At 39.2% G+C, this 22,746-nt stretch overlaps 1 protein-coding gene across 1 annotated transcript; it reads left to right on the plus strand.

The window, feature by feature from the left end:
* Window positions 1–1,255: 1,255 nt before the first annotated feature.
* On the plus strand, window positions 1,256–2,220 carry LOC132648956 (olfactory receptor 4K3-like). Its single transcript, XM_060371545.1, has one exon. The coding sequence runs from the start codon at window positions 1,259–1,261 to the stop codon at window positions 2,195–2,197; it is 939 nt and encodes a 312-aa protein (XP_060227528.1). The 5' UTR covers window positions 1,256–1,258; the 3' UTR covers window positions 2,198–2,220.
* Window positions 2,221–22,746: the final 20,526 nt, after the last annotated feature.

Below are 22,746 nucleotides of genomic sequence, written 5' to 3' on the forward strand. Positions count from 1 at the left end.
TTTCTGCCTTCCACTTCCCCAATATCACCCGCCCTTTCTCCTAGGAGAAGAGGAGACATCCCAAGAATATCAACCCTCCTTGGCATATCAAGTTGTGGTAGGAATGGTATTATTCTCTTCTATTGAGGGTAGACAATGTCATCCAGTTAGGGGAAAGGGATCCATGGGAAGACAGCAGAGTCAGAGAAAGCCAGGGACCCTGCTGTAAGAGTTCCCACATGAGGACTAAGCTGTACATCTTTTATATATGTGTGAGGGGCCTAGGTCAAGCCCATAGACACTCTCTTCTTGTGGTTCAGTCTCTATGAGCCCCTTTGGGCCCAGGCTAGTTGATTTTGTAGGCTTTCTTGTGGTATCCTTGATTTTTCTGGCTCTTTTAATCCTTCTTCTCCCTCTTCCATAAGACTTTCTGAGCTCTGCCAACTCTTTGGCTGTGGTTGTCTGCATCTGTTTTCATCAGCTGCTGGGTGAAGCCACTCAGATGACAGTTATGCCGGTTTCCTGCCTGTAAGTATAGCAAAATATTATTAATACTGTCATGAGTGGGCTCTCTCTCCTTGCATGGGACTTAAATTAGGAAAGTCAGTGATTGGGTAGGTGGAAGGTTTTATGGGTGGGTTGGTGTTTCTCTTCCTCTACTGTAAATCTACCTGTCCACAATAGGGGGCCACATCATGCTCCATAACCTCTGCTTCTAGGAGTCTCAGCTAGGGTCACCACCATAGACTCCCAGGAGCCTCCACCATCCAAGAGAAGACACAGATATTATTCTACTGATGCTCAAAGAAATCATTATACAGTCTGACAAAATGGTAATGTCTTATAATACCATTTTTATTGAATTTTGGTGTATTTCCCCTTCAGTTGCCAAATTTAATCCGCATTTTTTTTTTTCGGAATTTCATGAACGCTAGTAACAAATTTGGACAGTTTTTCTCAATGAAACAGCATCCATTTTGGGGTTTTTACGTTGCTCTCTTGCTTTACTCACTGCTCTCTTAAAAAGAAATTGCTGATAGAGCATGTGAATAACAGTCACACATGATGCTTCTCTTCTTGCACTTGACTCATTAGCTTTCACCTCAGGCAGCACAATGTTACGCATTCTTGGCTTAGATTTATCTTCAATTTATCCAATTCTATTCAGATGAGTTTCAATACGAATGTCTAATTCTACAAAGAAAGTTGCCTATAGCATACCTCTAGTTAATATTTTTTTCTTTCTTCGCAGGTTACTTCTGAAGACATACTGAGAAAAATGGGTGAAGGCAATCAGTCTGTGGTGTCAGAATTTATACTTTGGGGACTTTCCAACTCATGGAATATTCAGCTCTCACTCTTTGTGATATTTTTAATGATTTATCTTCTCATTGTTTCTGGAAATATTGCCATTCTGGTTTTAATCATCACTGACCCGCATCTGCATTCTCCCATGTACTTCCTGTTGGCCAACCTGTCTTTTGTTGATATGTGGCTTTCTTCAGTCACCACTCCTAAAATGATCACAGACTTTCTCAGGGAAAACAAGACTATTTCCTTTTCAGGCTGCATGTCTCAGGTCTTCTTTGCTCACTGCATCGCTGCAGGAGAGATGGTGTTGTTGGTGGTAATGGCTTATGACCGCTATGTGGCCATCTGCAAGCCACTGCATTACTTTACCATCATGAACCTGAAAAGATGTACTGGGTTGGTGTTGACTTCCTGGACAACTGGATTTGTACATGCCATGAGTCACCTGGTAGTGATTGTGGAACTGCCATTTTGTGGACCTAAGGAAATAGACAGCTTTTTCTGTGATATGCCATTGGTAATCAAGCTAGCTTGCATAGATTCCGATAATTTGGATGTTCTAATGAATGCTGGCTGTGGGGTTGTGGCTGTAACCTGCTTTATTCTGTTGCTCATATCCTACACTTATATCCTAATCACTGTACGACAGAGCTCTAAAGCTGGGGCTCATAAGGCCCTGTCCACGTGCACTGCCCACATCACAGTGGTGATCATCTTTTTTGCACCTTGCATCTTCATCTATGTGTGGCCTCTCAATATCACCTGGTTGGATAAATTTCTTGCTGTATTTTACTCTGTTTTCACACCTCTCCTCAACCCAGGTATTTATACTCTGAGAAATAAAGAAATGAAAAATGCCATGAAAAGATTTATAAGCAACTACTTTGGTCCCAAAGGAAATTTCTAATATCCAGATATATGTCCGAATTACTGAACATAGTGAAACTGACTGTTTGAAATAGATTTTAAGTCAGAAAATATAGTTGATATTCAAAATTTGTACAAATACCCTAATATAGATATAACTTGCTAATTAAAAAAAATATGACATTTACTGACCAACCCTCTTTCTAAAATTTCTTTCTAAATCTAATTTGAATGTTCTTTCCTTGTAGGGATATCATAAAACTGTTCCTCTATGTTTTTAATAGAGTTTACCTTAATGTGTGTTGACCAAACTCATATGTTTATCTTTATAAATAACATCTTAGTAAAATTTACCTGATTATAATTCTGTATATTACCACATGCCCCAAAAATTCTATTTCTTTGCCAAATGGCCAATATCATCACTTTTGCCTGATCACAGCTATCAAGAAAAAAACAAAACAAAACAAAAACAACTAAAGGAGTGGGCAGAAAATGTTAAGAGAAGATCAAACAAGTTATAGACTCAACAAGGCAGCATTTTATTATACTTTGTGTTTTTTATTTTAAGCCAGATGAATATGTATCATAATAAAATGTCCAACAATGTTTACTGAGATTTCTATGTTATCTCAATCTGATACTAATATTTGTACTCTAAATTATTATTTAATATCATATATCCTGAAATAGAATCTCCATGAGGTCTGTTTTCATAAATTGATTGATTCATAGGGTAACAAACTATGTTTAGGATGCTTTTTCCACAAGATAGAGTTTATAATGTTGGTTAAAACTCCATAGCTATTTGACCACTTTAGGAATTTCAGATCTTATATTAAGTATTTTTTATTTAGGTTGTATTTTAAAGGATGCAAATAAAGGTTGAAGTTCATTCTTCTTCATGTGCACATCTCATTCTCCTTGTTTAGGATTCTTTCTTTCCTCCAGTATGTAGTTTTGGTATATTTGGTGAAAATCATGTCACTCTAATTGTGTAGAGTTAAGTAAAGTCTTTCTAGTATATTTTATTCATTTATATGTAGTTATACAAGTATGCCAGTACCATACTGTTGTGGTTCGGTTACACAATTAAATATTACTCAGCAATTAAACAGAAGGAAACCATGAAATTTGTAGGCAAATGGTGGCATATAGAAAAGATCATCCTGAGTGAGGTATCCCAGAAGCATAAAGGCATACATGATATATACTCACTTATAAGTGGAAATTCGACACGTAATATATGATAAACATACCAAAATCTGTACACCTAAAGAAGCTAAGCAAGAAGGAGGCCCATGGGTAAGATGATCAATCCTCACCCAGAAAGACAAATGGGATAGACATTGGAAGAAGGAGAAAACAGGAAACAGGACAGGAGCTCACCACAGAGGGCCTCTGAAGGACTCTACCCAGCAGTGTATCAAAGCAGATGCTGAGACTCTTAACCAAACTTTGGACAGAGTGCAGGGAATTTTGTGAAAGAAGGGTGAGAGAGTAAGACCTGGAGAGGACAGGAGCTCCACAAGGAGAGTAACAGAACCAAAAAACTCTGGCACAGAGGTCTTTTCTGAGACTGATACTCCCACCAAGGACCATTCATGGATATAACCTAGACCCTCTGCTCAGATGTAGCCCATGGCAGCTCAGTATCTATGCAGGTATCTAGTAAGGGGAACAGGGAATGTTTCTAACATGAACCCAGTGGCTGGCTCTTTGATTGCCTCTCCCTGATGGGGGCAGCTCTGTTGCCAGGCCATAGAGGGGGACAATGCAGCCTATACTGATGACAACCGGATAAGCTAGGGACAGATAGAAGGTGAGGAGGATCTCTCCTATCAGTGGACTCAGAGCGAGGCATGGGAGGAGATGAGGGAGAGAAGGTATGGTTGGGAAGGAATGATGGAAGGGGCTATAACTGGGATAGAAAGAGAATAAACTGTAATTAATATAAAAAATAAAAATTTCATAAAAAGTGGGATACACTGTCTGCAGGGTAGAGCCTTTCAGAGGCCCTCTGTGGCAGGTTCCTAGGTTGTTTCCCATTTTCTTCTTCTTCTGATGTCCATCATCTTTGCCTTTCGGGATGGGGATTGAGCATTTTAGTCAGGGTCCTCTCTCTTGATTAGTTTCTTTAGATGTACAGAGTTTAGTAGGTTTATCCTATGTTATGTCTATATGAGTGAGTATATACCATGTGTGTCTTTCTGCTTCTGGGACAGCTCACTCAGCATGATCCTTTCCAGGTACCATCATTTACTGCACATTTCATGATTTTCTTCTTTTTCATTGCAGAGCAATACTCCATTGTGTAGATATGCCACAATTTCTGCATCCATTCTTCAGTTGAGGGGCATCTGGGCTGTTTCCAGCTTCTGGCTATTACAAATAAAGCTGCTACAAACATGGTTGAGCAAATGTCCTTTTTGTGTACGTTAGCCTCGTTTGGATATATGCCTAGGAGTAGTATGGCTGGATCTTGAGGAAGCGCTATTCCTAGTTGTCTGAGAAAGTGCCAGATTGATATCCAGAGGGGTTGTACGAGTTTGCTTTCCTGCAACTGTGGTATGGAATTCCACAGTAGTGTTCAGGCTATTTGAAGGGACTTAGTTCCTAATGCCCTACCTACCTTGGCTTCTGTTTCAGTCAGGGTTCTGTATAAGAACACAAGTGGAAAAAAATAATGTGTGGGGGCTGGAGAGATGGCTCAGCAGTTAAGAGCACTGTCTGCTGTTCCACAGGACCTGGGTCCATTTCCCAACCCCATATGAAAGCTCACAACTGTCTATAACTCCAGTTCCAGGGGATCTGACATCATCACACAGACAGGCAAAACACCAGTGAATATAAAAAATAAAATGAATGTGTGTGTTCACATGTGCGTGCGTGTTTGAGTAGAATGGTTTACTGGTTGTAGTTCAGCCAGTCAAACAATGGTTGTCTCTTGATGGAAAGGCCAAGGACTCAGTAGCTTGTACAGTCCAGGAGACTAGATATCTCAGCAGTCCCAGTCTAATGCTGGAGTCCCTGTGGATCCCTGAGAGCTGCTGGTCTTCTATCTACATTGAATCCCTAAGTGAGGGAATGCCCTCAGTGAAGGAAGGAATGCCCCAGCATCAGGATAGATGAACTTGCCAGTAACAGTAAGGACAAGGAAATCATGAAATTTGCAGGCAAATGAAAGGAACTAGAAAAGATTATCCTGAGTGGGGTATCCCACAACCAGAAAAACACAAATGGTATGCACCCACTTATGAGTGGATATTAACTATATAACATTAAGATAATCATATTAAAATCTACATACCTAAAGAAACTAAACAACAAGGAGGACTCTAGGGAGGATATGTAAATATCATCCAAAATGGCAAATAGGATAGACACCCGAAGCAGTGGAAGAGGGGGAACAAGACAGGAAACTACCATAGAGGGTCCTCTGAAAGGCTCCACCCAACAAGGGATTGAAGGAGATGCTGAGACTCACAGCTAAACTTTGAGCAGAGAGAAGGGAATCTTATGGAAGAAGGGAGGAATAGAAGGACCCAGAGGGGATAGGAGCTACAAAAGGAGACCAACAAAGCTAAAATATCTGAGCCCAGCAGGCCCTGTAGAGACTGATGCACCAACCAAGGACCATGCATGGAGAGGACCTAGACTTCCTGCTCAGATGTAGCCAATAGGCAGCTCAGTCTCTATGTGGGTTGCTGAGTAAGGGGCTGCCTCTGTCATGAACTCACTCTGTTGACTGCTCTTTAGTTACTTTCCCCTGGCTATGTGACCTTGCCAGGCCACAGAGGAAGAGGATCCAGGCAGCCCTGATGAGACTTGATAAGCTAGAGTCAGATGGCAGGGGATGAGAACTCCCCCTTTCAATGGACTAGAAGAAGGGGATGGGGGGATGAAGAAGGGTGGGTGGGACCGGGAGGATAAGAGGGATGGGCTACAGTTGTGATATAAAAGGAATAAATTGTAAAAAATAAAAACAAAAAAAGTCGCTCCCCCCAAAAAAAGTGGGATACAGAACTAAACAGAGAATTCTCAACAGAGGGATATTGAATGGCAGAGAAACACGTAAATAAATGTTCAATGTCCTTAGTTATCAGGAAAATGCAAATCAAAAGGAACCTAAGATTTCATATTATATCCAACAGAATGGCCAAGATTAAATATTCAAGTGACACCACATGCTAGAAAGGATGTGGAGAAAGGGCAACCCTCCTCCATTGCTTGTGGGAATGTAAACTTGTACAACCACTTTGGAAATCAATATGGCACTTTCTTTTCTTTAATTTTTATTTTATTTTAGTTTTAATTACACTTTATTTACTTTGTATCCTCCCTCTAGTTCCCTTCCTCCTCTCTTTCCAATCCCACCCTTCCTCCCCCTTCTCCACGCATGCTCCTCCCAAAGTCCACTGGTACTGGAGGGTTTCTTTTTCTTCACTTTGATCCTAGTCTATTAGGTCGCATCAGGAGTGGATGTATTGTCTTCCTCTGTGGCCTGGTAAGGCTTCTCCCCCCTCACGGGGAGATGATCAAAAAGCAGGCCAATCAGTTCATGTCAGAAGCAGTCCCTGTTCCCATTACTATGGAACCCACTTGGACACTGAACTACCATCTGTGTACTTTCTTGCTACCTGAAGATCCAGCTTTACCACTCCTATGTCTATATCCAAATGATGCCCAAGTATAAAATTTCAAATAAGCCAAAAGAACAAATTCTGACCAAATAAGATCAGAAATCAATGAAAAAAAATAGACCAATAAACAGGTGATAATGTATTAAAGCAGAAACAAAGATAATTTTGTGCACATTTACTATGAAAAAGTTGGCTCAAAAAGGACCTATAAAAGGCTGTGAATCACAAAATTAGCAGGTTATCTAGGTTGGGTACAGGGAAGAGGTGACATGGTTGATGTTTGGAGTTGATGAGTTCTAACACTATCTGGAGGCAGAATTTTACTTGTTTTCTCTTAATACTTTCTAGTGGCTGAAGAAAGACCTTGAACTATAGATGATAATTAATTTTGTCAAAAATGTACTGACATAAAATAAAAATTTCATAGACATACCTATACTACCATTTGGCAAATTTTATAGACATACCTACACTAACATTTGGCAAACAGCTCTTTATTGGGGTTAGCAATCTACACATAAAATTAATGATTACTATCAAGTCAAAAGTTGAATTTTTAAAGTGTTTAATTTTGAATGGATTTGCTAAAATGTCAATTAAGCTGACAGTAAAATAGAATAAAATTAAATAATTAGGGAAGAATATGTCTGTGATCTTAATAACATTAAAGTCCATAACATAATATGGAATGCTTTATGTCTTTTTATTTCTCAGCTTAGAGGAAATAGGTGAATTTGTCAAAAAAAAATTACAGCTTTCCTTTGGAATTTAGTGTAAGGCAAAAATCCATTTCTTTCATTTTTATTCATTGTTGTACATGAAGTCTTAGACAATGTAAAAAATTAAAAAGGAAACAAGAATTAAAACTCATAAAACTCATTATATTGGTAGGTGTCATAAATATTTGATTAGTAAATATTGAATAATCCAAACAGTAATTACTAGATACAATGAATTATTTCAGAAAGAGTGTAGAATATGAAAATTTAAAATTGTATATAACTATACAATTAGCAGTAGAACTTAATGTTTATAATATCAATATCTCATGACCATCTTTGACAAAACAATAGTATGTAAATTACATAATACTACTGAGTGTATTGAGGATGTAATACAGACAGAAATAAACGATTTTGTATGTCACAAACTCAGTAGATAATTAAGTTTGAGTTAGAAGACTGTATTCTTCATGTCCTTGCTTCAGTACTCTCTGGGTTGTGGTGTGTTTGACTAATGCCAAGTTTTTGAGCTTGGAGCTTTTTCTGGGCTTGCAAGCTTATATTCCATTAAGAGTTTATCTGTGATTATTGGGAGGGGCAAGATGGCAGCTCCGGGAGGACTCTCATTCTGACCAGCAGCATGGCAGGATCAGCACAGTGACCAGCAATCAGAACTCGCGGCCATAAAACACAGTGATTGTGTTTCCCAGGTGAGAGGATACCCCACGGTGGGGATTCAATCAGCTTTTAACTCACCCTGCTAAACCTCGGAAGAGATCCTGGTTCTACCAGATGCTTGGCTGCCAACCGCCAGCCCCACGCCATCCCAGAGCCACAAGCCAGTGTCTCTGGTCATGGTCCCAGACTGAACCTTGAGCACCACACTATCAGAGACTGGAATTTTCAGTTGAGAGATAAGCCCATGGTGCAATCGTTTCCTGCACCATGGGGTGCAGGTTTATCTGGGTGACCAGATAAACTCAGGTTCCATGGGTGCACCAGGAGCCAGCCCAGAGCCAGAGCTGGAGACCCAGGCTCTGGCACAGAGCCCTGCCTGCCTGTGCGCCTGATTCGTTGCCTGAGATAGAACTGTGGGCACCAGGGCACCAGTGAATGAGTTTCACTGTCTGGTGCAAACACACAGGGAGAGAAATGGCTGGTCTGATCTCAGAGCACTCAGCCGACACACCCACCCCGAAAAGGTCTTGGGAAAATTACCCAGTTTAGGCAGACGCCCAGGCTCCCAAAGGCCAGAAAGGCAGACACAGGACACAGGCAGTTTCTGCGGGCCAGACAGCTGGCAGAGACTGAGCCCCCATCACTCAGCTGTGCTCCAGACACAGGCAGTTTCTGAGGCCAGCCAGCTGGTGGAGACTGAGCAGTGCGCACCAGGGCAAACAAGAGACTGGGAGTCCCTGTCTCCAGAGAATCCACAGGGAAGAAAGGAAGCTGTACTGACTTAAATCACCCAGTCCTTCCCTGGAAAAAGTCTAGCAGACTGGTGGGGCCTAGCTGCCATCACTCAGCTCCACAGCTGTGCTCCAGACACAGGCACAAACAGTTACTGAGTGCCAGATGTCCAAATGGGTCACAGCAGCTGATCATTAAATTTACAGCAAGAAACCCAGAAATAGGGCAGCTGTCTTCAGGACTTCCCTGGGTGAGAGGAGAACCCTCTCGACTAACAGAGACCACAGTTACCACTCAGGTCTCTATCCCTAAGGTGAGCAGCAGCAACTCCTGAAAAAACGGCACCCATCCAGGGACTATACCCAAAAAGCTGAGAAGACTTCCTTCAGGAAAAACCAGCTTTCTGCAAAGGGGATTCTCTTCACCACAGGATCCCCAGGAACCACAAGAAAATAACCCCAAACACCTAAAATAGCAAAATGGGTAGAGGCCAGCATACAAGCTCAAGCAACAAAAGACAAAGCAATATGACATCTCCAGAACCCAGTTACCCAGGGGCAAGTAGCCCTGGACACCCCAGCATAACTGAGATCCAAGAAGATGACCTAACAACTATGCTCATGAAGATGATAACAGAGGAAACAAATAAGATACATAAAGACATAAAGGAAGATAAACTCAAACAGAATATTGCCATCCATAAAGAAATAGAGGAAGCTGCAGCCAAACAGTTTATGGCCTTTAGAAAATGTTAAAGCACTGAATGAAATATATATATATATATATATATATATATATATATGTATATATATAAAACAGAGTTGAAGGAACTAAAAGAAAAACAGGAAAGTACAATCAGACAGGTGAAGGAAGTAAACAAAACAACTCAAGACCTGAAGATAGAATTGGAAAAATTAAAGAACACACAAATGGAGGTAATAATGGAGAGAAAGAATTTAGGGAAGAAAACAGGAACTACAGAGGTAAGCATAACCAACAGAGTACAAGAAATGGAAGAAAAAAATCTCAGAAGACACAATGGAAGAAATTGATGTATCTGTCAAAGAAAATGTTAAATCCAAAAAATTCCTGACACAGACCGTCCAAGAAATCCAAGACAATATGAAAAGACAAAACCTAAGAATAATAGGTATAGAGGAAAAAGAAGACTCCCTTCTCCAAGGCCCAGAAAATATTTTCAACAAAATCATTGAAGAAAATTTCTCCAAGTTAAAGTAGAGGCCAATAAGAATACATGAGGCTATAAACAAACAGGTGTGGGCTTATAGGAAATATTATGGGAAGCCTTAACCCTCTCGTTGTAACATCCTGCATCAGTTCTAGAACTAGCAGTGGTGGTGTCCGAGGTCTGAGTAGGTTCAGGAGATCATTGCCCCCAGGGGCGAAACATGCTTCATGTAAATTGACTAACTCCATGTTTTCCTCCACTTTTGAAAGTCATTTAGGATTCTTAAAATATTTTTTCCCTTTTATTTTTAAATTTTTCATCAATTACACTTTATTCATTCTGCATCCCCCCATGAGCCCCTCCCTCCTCCCCTCCCAATCCCACCCTCCCTCGTCCCTCCTCCCTCTGCATGCATGCCACTCCCCAAGTCCACTGATAGGGGAAGTTTTCCTCTCCTTTCTGATCTTAGTTCATCAGTTCACATCAAAAGTGGCTGCATTGTCCTCTACTATGGCCTGGTAAGGCTGCTCCCCCCCAGGGGCAGGTGATCAAAGAGCAGGCCAATCAGATTATGTCAGAGGCAATCCCTCATCACATTACTATGTAACCCAATTGGACTCTGAACTGCCCTGGGCTACATCTGTGCAGGGGTTCTAGGTTATCTCCATGAATAGACCTTGGATGGAGTATGAGTCTCTGGGAAGTTCCCTGTGTTCAAATTTTCTTGTTCTGTTGCTCTCCTTGTGGAGACCCTGTCCTCTCCAGCTCTTACTATTTCCCACTTCTTACATAAAATTCCATTCACTCTGCCCAGCAGTTGACCATCAGGCTCAGCATCTGCTTTGATAGTCTGTAGGGCAGAAGCTTTCAGAGGCCCTCTGTGGTAGGTTCCTAGGTTGTTTCCTGTTTTCTTCTTCTTCTGATGCCCATCCTCTTTGCCTTTCCGGATGGGGATTGGACATTTTAGTTAGGGTCCTCTCTCTTGCTTAGTTTCTTTAGATGTACAGGTTTTAGTGGGTTTGTCCTATGTTGTATGTCTATATGAGTGAGTATATACCATTGCAAAACCTGCACTCCCGGTGCAGGGTCTGTACCGCTCCCTCCCCCAAAGAGACTCACAGACCTCTGTTCAATGCAAAAGCAAGAGGCAGCTTATTCCGATCGCGATGGGGGTCATCCCTTCAAAGCAGGAAATGACCCCAAGCATACTAAGCACAGAGTTTGTATACCTAAAAAAATCAGACCTTTACATTGATTAGTCAGCAGAAAAGATAGCAGTAATGCAGGCTGGCAGCTGTAGCGGGGAGTTCACAGCTCCAAGGACAGTCCTCCCCTCTTCTCCCATCTCTTCATTCTGTAGCTGGCCACTTACAGCTCCAAGGACAGACCTCCCCTAAATTGCCTGACTTGTTCTTCTTTCTTATTAGCTGGCCCTTATTCAAGGTCCAGTTGTTTTTCTTTCTAATTTGGGATGGTCCCATTTCTCACCATGTGTTTCTTTTTGCTTCTGGGACAATTCACTCAGGATTAGCCAGAAAGATCCAAGTAATTTTGGTAATGATACTTGCTTTTTTGCCCAGTGCTGGAATGCTAGTAAATTTAGGCATGCCCTGGTTACTCGCATGCCTCGCTGGGTGCTTGTGCCCGTTGATGTCCCTCACACTATGACTCTCGTCAGACAGAAAAGGGATCTTGGAATTACAGCCGCCATTGTTACTTCCATCTCATTGGCGGCTGTTGGAGCTACCACATCGGCATTAGCCATGAGTCATACTGTGTAGACTGCTCAGACCCCGAATAATCTTTTAGCCAATGTACCTCATGCCTTAGATGTACAAAAAGGAATTAATGCTCAACTAAAAGGAGACTTGATGGTGTTAAATCAGAGGATTGATCTCGTGCAGGAGCAAATTGATACCCTATGGCAAATCACTCAACTTGGCTGTCAATGAAAGTATGCTGGACTTTGAGTCACTAGCATACAACATGAGAATTTTTCCTGTGCTGCAAATCTGTCTAAACAATTGTCTAGCTATATTTTAGGTAATTGGACTGGAGAATTCAATACTACGATGGAGCAACTGAGAGTGGCCATTGTCACAGTAAATTCTACCAGAGTGGACGCAGGACTAGCCACAGGATTATCATCATGGATTGCTGCAGCCATGAATCATCTGAAGGAATGGGCAGGCATGGGAGCGTTAGCAGGCCTTCTGGTGTTGGTCTCCTTGGTTTCCCTGTGGTATATATGCAAGATTAGAGTCTCACAACAGTGTAATGCAGCCATGACCATTCAGGCCTTTACAGCCATTGAAGCAGGACAGTCTCCCCAAGCATGGTTGGCTACCATAAAAAGCTAAAATGTTACGCTCAGGATGCGAGGCTAAGCACTGCACTCAGGGTCAGCTGCTTTTGACCCAGAAACGAGCATGTCTGATTGCATGCGAGTTGATGCCCCAGGTCCAGCCTCTGAGAAATAGGTATCAGATTGGTCTGATGCTCTTTGGGTGGATGACACCTAAATGAACATCAGTACAAAGTCCCAATTTATTTCTAATATCAGAGATCAGACCTCTACTGTTGCCTGATGCATCTAAAACAAAAAGGGGGAACTGTAGAGAGCTGCGTAATGCTGCGCCTTAAAGATGGAACTGGTTTCTGCCTTCCACCTTCCCGATGGTGAGTGCTGTCTGTCACGAACAACTCCACATTTTGCTAAAGCCAAGGATCTGGCTTGCTTCCATGTATGTGGACCTATCGGCATTGCCCACATGGCACGCTGGGGTTGGCTACCCAGAGGCTATGTAAGCTGTGGGCTGGCTTTCCCCAGGGTCAGATGATTGTTCAAGGTTCCTGAATAAACTGCATTGAAAAAAAAAAGAAAAAAAAAAAAAAGAATACATGTGGCCTACAGAATACCCAACAAATTCGACCAGCAAAGAAAATCCTCCCGCCACATAATAATCAAAACAGTAAGTATACAGAACAAAGAAAAAATACTAAAAGCTGCAAGGGAAAAAGGCCAAGTAACATATAATGGCAAACTCATTAGAATCACACCTGACTTTTCAACAGAGACTATGAAAGCCAGAAGGGCCTGGACAGATATCATGCAGACCCTAAGAGAACACAGATGTCAGCCCAGGCTACAATACCCAGCAAAACTCTCAGTCCTCATAGATGGAGAAAACAAGATATTCAATGACAAAAACAAATTTCAACAATACCTACAAACAAATCCAGCAGTACAGAAGACACTGGAAGGGAAAATACAACCCAAGAAAGCTAGCTACATTCAAGAAAACACAGGAAATAAATAACCTCAGTTCAGTAAAACAAAAAGCAACCAAGCACACAACCTGATGACCACAGCCAACATCAAAATCAAGAGATCTAACAGCCACTGGTCATTAATCTCTCTCAACATCAATGGACTCAACTCTCCAATAAAAAGACACAGATTAACAGAATGGATACGTAAACAAAACCCAGCAATCTGTTGCATACAAGAAACACACCTAAGACACAAAGATAGACATTACCTGAGGGTAAAGGGTTGGAAGACGACTTTCCAAGCAAACGGACCCAAGAAGCAAGCAGGAGTAGCCATTCTAATATCTGATAAAATAGACTTTCAACCAAAATTAATCAAAAGAGATGGGGAAGGACACTTCATACTCATCAAGGGAAAATTCCACCAGGAAGACATCACAATCCTGAACATCTATGCCCCAAATACAAGGGCACCCACATTTGTGAAAGAAACATTGATAAAATTTAAAGCACATATAGATCCACACACATTAATAGTGGGAGACTTCAACACCCCACTCTCAACAAAGGACAGGTCAACCAAACAGAAATTAAACAAAGAAACAATGTCTCTGACAGAGGTCATGAATCAAATGGACCTAACAGACATTTACAGAACTTTACACCCAAACACAAAAGAATTTACCTTCTTCTCAGCACCTCATGGAACCTTCTCCAAAATAGACCACATAGTGGGTCACAAAGCAAGCCTCAACAGATACAAGAAGATTGAAATAATCCCATGTATCTTGTCTGATCACCATGGAATAAAGCTGGACCTCAACAATAACAGAAATAACAAAAAGCCTACACACACATGGAAACTGAACAACTTGTTACTAAATGACAGCTGGGTCAGGGAAGAAATAAAGAAAGAAATTAAAGTCTTTCTAGAAATCAATGAAAATGAAGACACAACATACCCGAACTTGTGGGACACAATGAAAGCAGTGCTAAGAGGAAAGTTCATAGCACTAAGTGCCTTCAAGAAGAAATTCGAGACAGCTCATTCAAGCACCCTAATGGCTCACTTAAAACCCTAGAAAAAGAAGAAGCAGACACACCAAGAAGGAGTAGACGGCTGGAAATAATCAAACTCAGGGCTGAAATCAATCAATTGGAAACAAATAAAACAATTCAAAGAATCAATGAAACCAAGAGCTGGTTCTTTGAGAAAATCAACAAGATCGACAAACCCTTAGCCAGGCTAACTAAAAGGCAGAGAGACACCACCCAAATCAACAAAATCAGAAATGAAAAGGGGGATATAACTACAGACACTGAGGAAATCCAAACAATCATTAGGACTTACTTCAAAAGTCTATATGCCACAAAATTTGAAAATCTAAATGAAATGGACAATTTTCTTGATCGATTTGACTTACCAAAGCTGAACCAGGACCAGGTAAATCAACTAAATAGACCTATATCCCCCAAAGAAATAGAAGCGGTCATCAAAAGTCTCCCATCCAAAAAAAGCCCAGGACCAGATGGCTTCAGCGCAGAATTCTACCAGACCTTCAAAGAAGAGCTAACACCAATTCTCTTCAAACTATTCCACGAAATAGAAACAGAAAGAATATTACCAAATTCATTCTATGAAGCCACAGTCACCTTGGTACCTAAACCTCACAAAGACTCAACAAAGAAAGAGAATTTCCGGCCAATCTCCCTTATGAACATTGATGCAAAAATACTTAATAAAATACTTGCAAACCGAATCCAAGAACACATCAAAGATATTATCCACTATGACCAAGTAGGCTTCATCCCAGGTATGCAGGGGTGGTTCAATATACGGAAATCCATCAATGTGATCCACCATATTAACAAACTGTAAGAAAAAAATCACATGATAATCTCCCTAGATGCTGAAAAAGCCTTTGACAAAATCCAACATCCATTCATGTTCAAAGTATTGGAGAGATCAGGGATACAAGGCACATATCTAAACATAGTAAAGGCGATATACAGCAAGCCTATAGCCAACATCAAACTGAATGGAGAGAAACTTAAAGCAATCCCACTGAAATCAGGGACAAGACAAGGCTGCCCACTCTCTCCATATCTCTTCAACATAGTGTTGGAAGTCCTTGCTAGAGCAATAAGACAGTTGAAGGAGATCAAGGGGATACAAATTGAAAAGGAAGAAGTCAAATTATCACTATTTGCAGATGATATGATAGTATACATGAGTGACCCCAAAAACAATACCAAGGAACTCCTACAGCTGATAAACACCTTCAGCAAAGTGGCTCGATACAAAATTAACTCAAAAAGAAAAATCAGTAGCACTGCTGTATACAAAAGACAAAAGGGCTGAGAAAGAAATTATAGAAACAACACCCTTCACAATAGCCACAAATGACGTAAAGTACCTTGGTGTAACCCTAACCAAGCAAGTCAAAGACTTGTATGAAAAAAATATCAAATCTCTGAAGAAAGAATTAGAAGAAGATATGAGAAGATGGAAAGATCTCCCATGCTCAAGGCTTGGCAGGATTAACATAGCAAAAATGGCCATCTTACCAAAAGCAATCTACAGATTTAATGCAATTCCCATCAAATTACCAACACAATTCTTTACAGACCTGGAAAGAAAAATTCTCAACTTCGTATGGAATAACAAGAAACCCAGAATTGCTAAAACAATCCTCTACAATAAAAGATCTTCTGGAGGTATCTTCATCCCTGATCTCAAGCTGTACTATAGAGCAACAGTTATAAAAACTGCATGGTACTGGCAGAGAAACAGAATGGTGGATCAATGGAACCGAACAGAAGACCTAGAAATAAACCCACACACTTATGGACACCTGATTTTTGACAAAGATGCCAAAACCATACAATGGAAAAAAGACAGCATCTACAACAAATGGTGCTTGTCGAACTAGATGTCTACATGTAGAAAAATGAAAATAGATCCATACTTATCCCCCTGCACAAAACTGAAGTCCAAGTGAATCAAAGACCTCAACAGAAAACCAGACACATTAAATCAGCTAGGAAAAAAAGTGCAAATACCCTAGAACTCATTGGTACAGGAGAAAACTTCCTGAACAGATCACCAACAGCACAGGCTCTGAGAGCAACAATCAATAAATGGGACCTCCTGAAATTGAAAAGCTTCTGGAAAGCAAAGGACACAGTCATCAAAACAAAGGGACTGTCTGCAGATTGGGAAAGAATCATCACCAACCCTTTATCGGATAGAGGACTCATATCCAGTATATATAAAGAACTAAAGAAGATGAAAAGCAGCAAACCAAGTAATCCACTTAAAAAATGGGGAACAGAGCTAAACAGAGAATTCTCTGTAGAGGAATATTGAATGGCAGAGAAGCATTTAAAGAAATGCTCAACCTTATTAGCCATTAGGGAAATGCAAATCAAAACAACCCTGAGATTTCACCTTACTCCCATCAGAATGGCCAAGATCAAAAACTGAAGTGACAACACATGGTGGAGAGGTTGTGGAGAAAGGGGAACCCTTCTCCACTGCTGGTGGGAATGTAAACTTTTACAACCACTCTGGAAATCAATCTGGCACTTTCTCAGACAACTAGGAATAGCGCTTCCTCAAGATCCAGCCATAGCACTCCTAGGCATATACTGAAAAGAGGCCCAACTACACAAAAAGGACATTTGCTCAACCATGTTTGTAGCAGCTTTATTTGTAATAGCCAGAAGCTGGAAACAGCCCAGATGCCCCTCAACTGAAGAATGGATGCAGAAACTGTGGTACATCTATATAATGGAGTATTACTCAGCAATGAAAAATAAAGAAATCATGAAATTTGCAGGTAAATGGTGGGACCCGGAAAAGATCATCCTGAGTGAGTTTTCCCAGAAGCAAAAAGACACACACGGTATATACTCACTCATATAAACAAAAAACATAGATAAACCCACTAAAATCTGTGCATCTAACCAAACTAAGCAAAAGAGAGGACCCTGACTAAAATGCTCAATCCCCACCCTGAAAGGCAAAGAGGATGAACATCACAAGAAGAAGAAAACAGGAAACAACTTAGGAACCTACTACAGAGGGCCTCGCCTCTGAAAGCCAGAAGAAGAAAACAGGAAACAACCTAGGACCCTGCCACAGAGGACCTCTGAACACCTCTGCCCTGCAGACTATCAAAGCAGATGCTGAGCCTGATGGCCAACTGCCCTGAGAATGAATGGAATTTTATGTAATTAGGGGGAAATAGCAAGAGCTGGAGAGGAGAGGAACTCCACAAGGAGAGCAACAGAACAAGAAAATTTGAACACAGGGAACTTCCCAGGACTCTTACTCCAACCAAGGACTATTCATGGAGATAACCTAGAACCCCTGCACAGATGTAGCCCATAGCAGTTCAGTGTCCAAGTGGGTTACATAGTAACAGGAAGAGGGACTGCCTCTGACACAATCTGATTGGCCTGCTCTTTGATCACCTCCCCCTGAGGAGGGAGTAGCCTTACCAGGCCACAGAAGAAGATGTGATTTGATGTGATTTGATAGACTAAGATCAGAAGGAAGGAGAGGAGTACCTCCCCTATCACTTGGTCTTGGGGAGGAGCATGCATGCAGAAAAGGGAGGAAGGGTGGGATCTGGAGGGGAGGAGGGAGGGACTAATGGCAGGATACAAAATGAATAAAGTGTAATTAATAAAAAAAGAGTTTATCTGTGAGATGAAATATTAAACAAGATGCTGTGCTAATATCAATGAGCATTTCTATTCTTTGTTATCTTGGTTCTCAGCTTCCATTCTCTCTTCTCTGCCTCTTATCCTATCTTATTTTCCTCCTTCTCTTACCCATCCATCCTCTTTATCATTTATGTGCTACTGTCTCTGGATGTATATATTTGGCATAAACATACACCTCCTTCTTACACAAATTTTGTAGATTATCTTAAAACTTTATGAAAATTGGCTTGCACAAATCAGGATATTGACAAAACTCATTGTTGTAAATATTGATGTCTTTTCAGCATTTCAAACTGTACCCGTTCTTTTCTTGAATTTGATGAATAGTCTAGATAATTTTTCCAATTAATTATTCCATGCTTTAATTTTTCTTTTGTTGAATCAGTTTTTACATATTTCTGTCTTGTTACTCTCCTGTAGAATATCATGAGGCAGACCATATTTTTAAATTAAATTTTTTTTATATTAATTACACTTTATTCACTTTGTATCCCATCTCCTCCCTGCCCCTCTCTAAGTCTACTAATAGGGGGAATCCTCCTCCTCTTCCATCTGACCCTAGCTTATTATGTCTTTATTAATTAAGCTTGTGATTACTTAATTTAAAATTTTGCTACATGATCTGTATTTTCAAATTTTCTGCTTATCTATATTATATTATGGCAAAACTTTTACCTACTAATTTTAGCTTATTAGGTTAATTTGAAGGGAAAATATGTTATTTTATTTTAATGATTATTTCATGGATGCTTCTATGTAGTTCTGTTTCAACCTGTTATACTCATTGTTATCAGTCGACCATATCAGTGATTTTCATATGAGTCATTTCTTGTTACTGGCAGACTGTTCTTCTTCTGTGTTTTTCATTTGTTTGGCTTTATTGCAACAAAATTATTTAGGCACTTTTAAGTGAGAAACAAAAAGCTTTTTAGAGATATGCATGGTGTTACTATTTTTATCAGCTCTACTGTTTGGTTGTGTTATTAAATATTGACATAAGATACTTTATAGGCCAGAGATGACATTTAAATGCAATTTTAGCTTGTTTATATTTTACATGAAACTTTTTGAAAATAGTTCTTGTAAATATCGTTTTCATCTTTTATATACTGTAAGCTTAACATTTTTGCTAATTTTCTATTAGGTTGTTCATGAAAGCTACATAATATATATAATTACTTTTATTATTTAAGTATTAAAGTTACTACTCCTTGGATGCTATTAAGTCTCTCATTTATTTTCTTTTTAGATAGTCTAGCGTAAGGTAAAAGTTAGTTTTAAATAATCTGTATTAAAACATTTACTATACTTATAAATTATAAAGCTACTAAATCATTATAAATTGTTCATACAGTTTTAAACATGTTCAGATCTTCGGTCCATTTAGAAATTATTCTGCAATATGCTGCAGAGATTGAATACCTTCTTTTGCAAGTTATCCTAGAGATTCCACCACTTTATTAATAACTTTTGATAGAGCTATTAGAATGCTGTTTTTTAATGTGTTTTATTAGCCTTGTGATTATTTTGTACTAATTTCCTCTTGAGTAGGCATAATTTTAACTCTTTATTATCTAAATTTCCATTCCTATTTATTCACTCATATCATAATTATTCATTTATGTTGGATGTTACAGATTTGTGATGTTTAACTTCAGCCTGCTTCCAAGAAAATCATGGCAAAGGTCAAAAGTTGCCAGAATCCCTATCAGTGGACCTGGAAAGGGGCAGGGAGGAGACCAGGGAGAGAGTGTGGGGTTGGGGAAAGAATGAGGGAGCAGGATACAGTTGGGACACAGAGTTAACAAAATGTAACTAATAAGAAAAATAAAATAAAAAAACTTACAGTTTCCTTTACATCTTTCCTGACATTTAGAATTTCTTCCTATGATGGCAGAGTATGTGCACACACAAGTATACACATTTGCACATAAATGAATACATTTTCAATGTATTCATTGGAATACAATATCCCAAATGAATATCTACTGAGACTGAAAAATGTCATGTCCCTGAAATGAGTTGTGGAATGCCAAAGGGTGAAAACCTTTGACTCTATTAACATATGGATTGACTTGGCTATCACGACACTATCTAACGGTCATTGAGTGGTGAATATGCCACATGTTTCTATTGTTTTACATATGCTATTTCATTGCTTCTGTAACAACCATATACAATACATACCACGATCTCCTTTCTATTAATGTGGGAACCAAACCTCACAAAGGATAAATGATTACTCTTAATCATGTTTAGGAAAGTTGAGGTAGAATTGAACCCAACATCTTTTAACTAATTAATTTTAACTAATTAAAATTCTGATAATGGAAAATGGTAGATGTATGTAAGTCATATACTTTGTGTCAAACATGGTAAGGTACTTCAATGCGCTTAATATTTTTACTGTTTGACAACGAATTTCTCTGTACCACAGCTTGTAAAGCGCCTTGAAATGAAAGCATGTCAGCAATTTCAGTCTTCCTATTATACATGATAATGCACTAATAGACCATGCTTCATTATAGTAGCAGGAGATACATCATACATAGATTGCTACCAGGTAGTAATATTATTTATGAATCTCAGTAGGTGGCATATAAACTCTTATTTTTGAGAACTTTTTTTTGGGTTAAGTGAGTAGTACTTCTTTTCTTTTGCTTCTATGAAAAATAAGCCAAATAAAATTTCCTTTAATGTAAAATAGTGCGGTTTATATCTTTTATTATCTTAAACATAAAAGTATCCAGAAAGTCATGGTTATGCACAAATAATAAAATAATAATTACTTTAATTGTTCTACAATTATTGAAAATGTATTTTGAACTAATGGTATTAATTTTGAAACTATATTAAAACTATAAGCTATGATCGTATACAATAAATTGAGGCACTATTAGATCCTCTTTAGCAATTTGTATGTGAGGTAAATTGGAATTTTATAATTGATACAAGGTCTGCTGGAGAATTTAGTAACTTCTTTTCATTATCTCAATCATATGGTTACAGAAGATCTAAGACTTTACCCCAAAGTTTAAATTCCATTGTCTTAGACATCTCATTGCTGTTTTCATCTCTGTGTTCCTCAATGTGTATATAATAGGATTCAAGAGAGCAGTGACCACAGAATAAAACACAGCAAGGAATTTATCTAATGACTTTATGGGAAAGGGCCAAGCATAAATGAAGATGCAATGTCCAAAGAGCAAAAGAACTACTGTGCTATGAGCAGAATACTACCAGACTTTCAAATAAGAACTAATACCAATACTCCTCAGAGGAACATACCAAACTCATTCTATGAATCCACACACACCTTGATACCTAAACCAAACAAAGAGCCCACAAAAAAAAAAGAGAATTTCAGACCAATCTCCCTATCAACATTGATGAAAATATACGCAATAAAATACTCGCAAACCAAATCCAGGAAAACATACAATATGGCATCCACCATGATCAAGCAGGCTTTATCCCAGGCATGCAGGGGTGGTTCAACATAAGAAAATCCTTCAAAATAATCCATCATATAAACAACACACACAAACACACACACACACACACACACACACACACACACACACAGACACACACACGATGATCTTATGATGATCTTATTAGATGTTGAAAAAGCCTTTGACAAAATCCAACACCAGTTCATGTTTAACTATTTGGGGATATCAGGGATTCAAGCACACACCAAGCACAATAACAACAATATACATCAAGCCAACAGCCAACATCCAAGTTAAATGTAGAAACTTAAAGTGTTTCTGCTAAAATCAGGAACAACACAAGGTTGCTTATTCTCACCATATTTCTTCAGTATAGTACTTGAAGTTCTAGCTAGAGCAATAACACAAGAAAAGGAGATCAGGGGCTAGAAATTGAAAGAGAAGTCAAAGTATCACTATTCATAGCTGATAAAATAGTGTACATAAGTGACCCCTAAGATTCTACCAGATAATATCTACAGCTGGTAAACACCTTCATAGAAGTGTGTGTATACAAAATTAGCTCAATAAATCAGTAACCCTCATTTATACTCGCAACACAAGGGATGAGAATATATAGGGTAAAAAACATGCTTCACAATGACAACAAATAAAATAAAATGTCTTAGTGTAACTTTAACCAAGCAAATAAAAGACCTGTATGACAAGAACTTCAAGACATTGCAGAGAGAAATCAAAGAAGATTTTAGAAGATGAAAATATCTTCCATGTTCCTGGATTAGTAGACTTAGTATAGTAAAAATGGCCATCCTGCGGAAAGCCATCTACAGAGTCAAAGCAATTCCCATCAAAATTCTAATACAATTTTTTATAGACCTACAAAGAGTAACTATTAACTTCATGTTTAAAAAAAAAGACACAGGATAGCTAAAAGAATTCTGTAACATCAAAGAACTTATGGTGCTATCAGCATCCCTTATCTCAAGCTATACTACAGAACAATAGTAGTAAAAACTGAATGGTATTGGCATAGAAACAGATAGGTTGATCAATGGAATTAAATTGGATGACTCAGAAATAAACCCACACTCCTACAGGGACTTGATTTTTGACGAAGAAGCCAAAACCGTACAGTGGAAAAAAGAAAGCTTCTTCAACAAATG

Source organism: Meriones unguiculatus, chromosome 18, assembly GCF_030254825.1.
Source record: "Meriones unguiculatus strain TT.TT164.6M chromosome 18, Bangor_MerUng_6.1, whole genome shotgun sequence".
Lineage (NCBI taxonomy): Eukaryota > Metazoa > Chordata > Mammalia > Rodentia > Muridae > Meriones > Meriones unguiculatus.

Bases quoted from the DNA above. Each gene is read 5' to 3' on its own strand.
- LOC132648956 (XM_060371545.1), top strand. From the start codon at position 1,259: ATGGGTGAAGGCAATCAGTCTGTGGTGTCAGAATTTATACTTTGGGGA.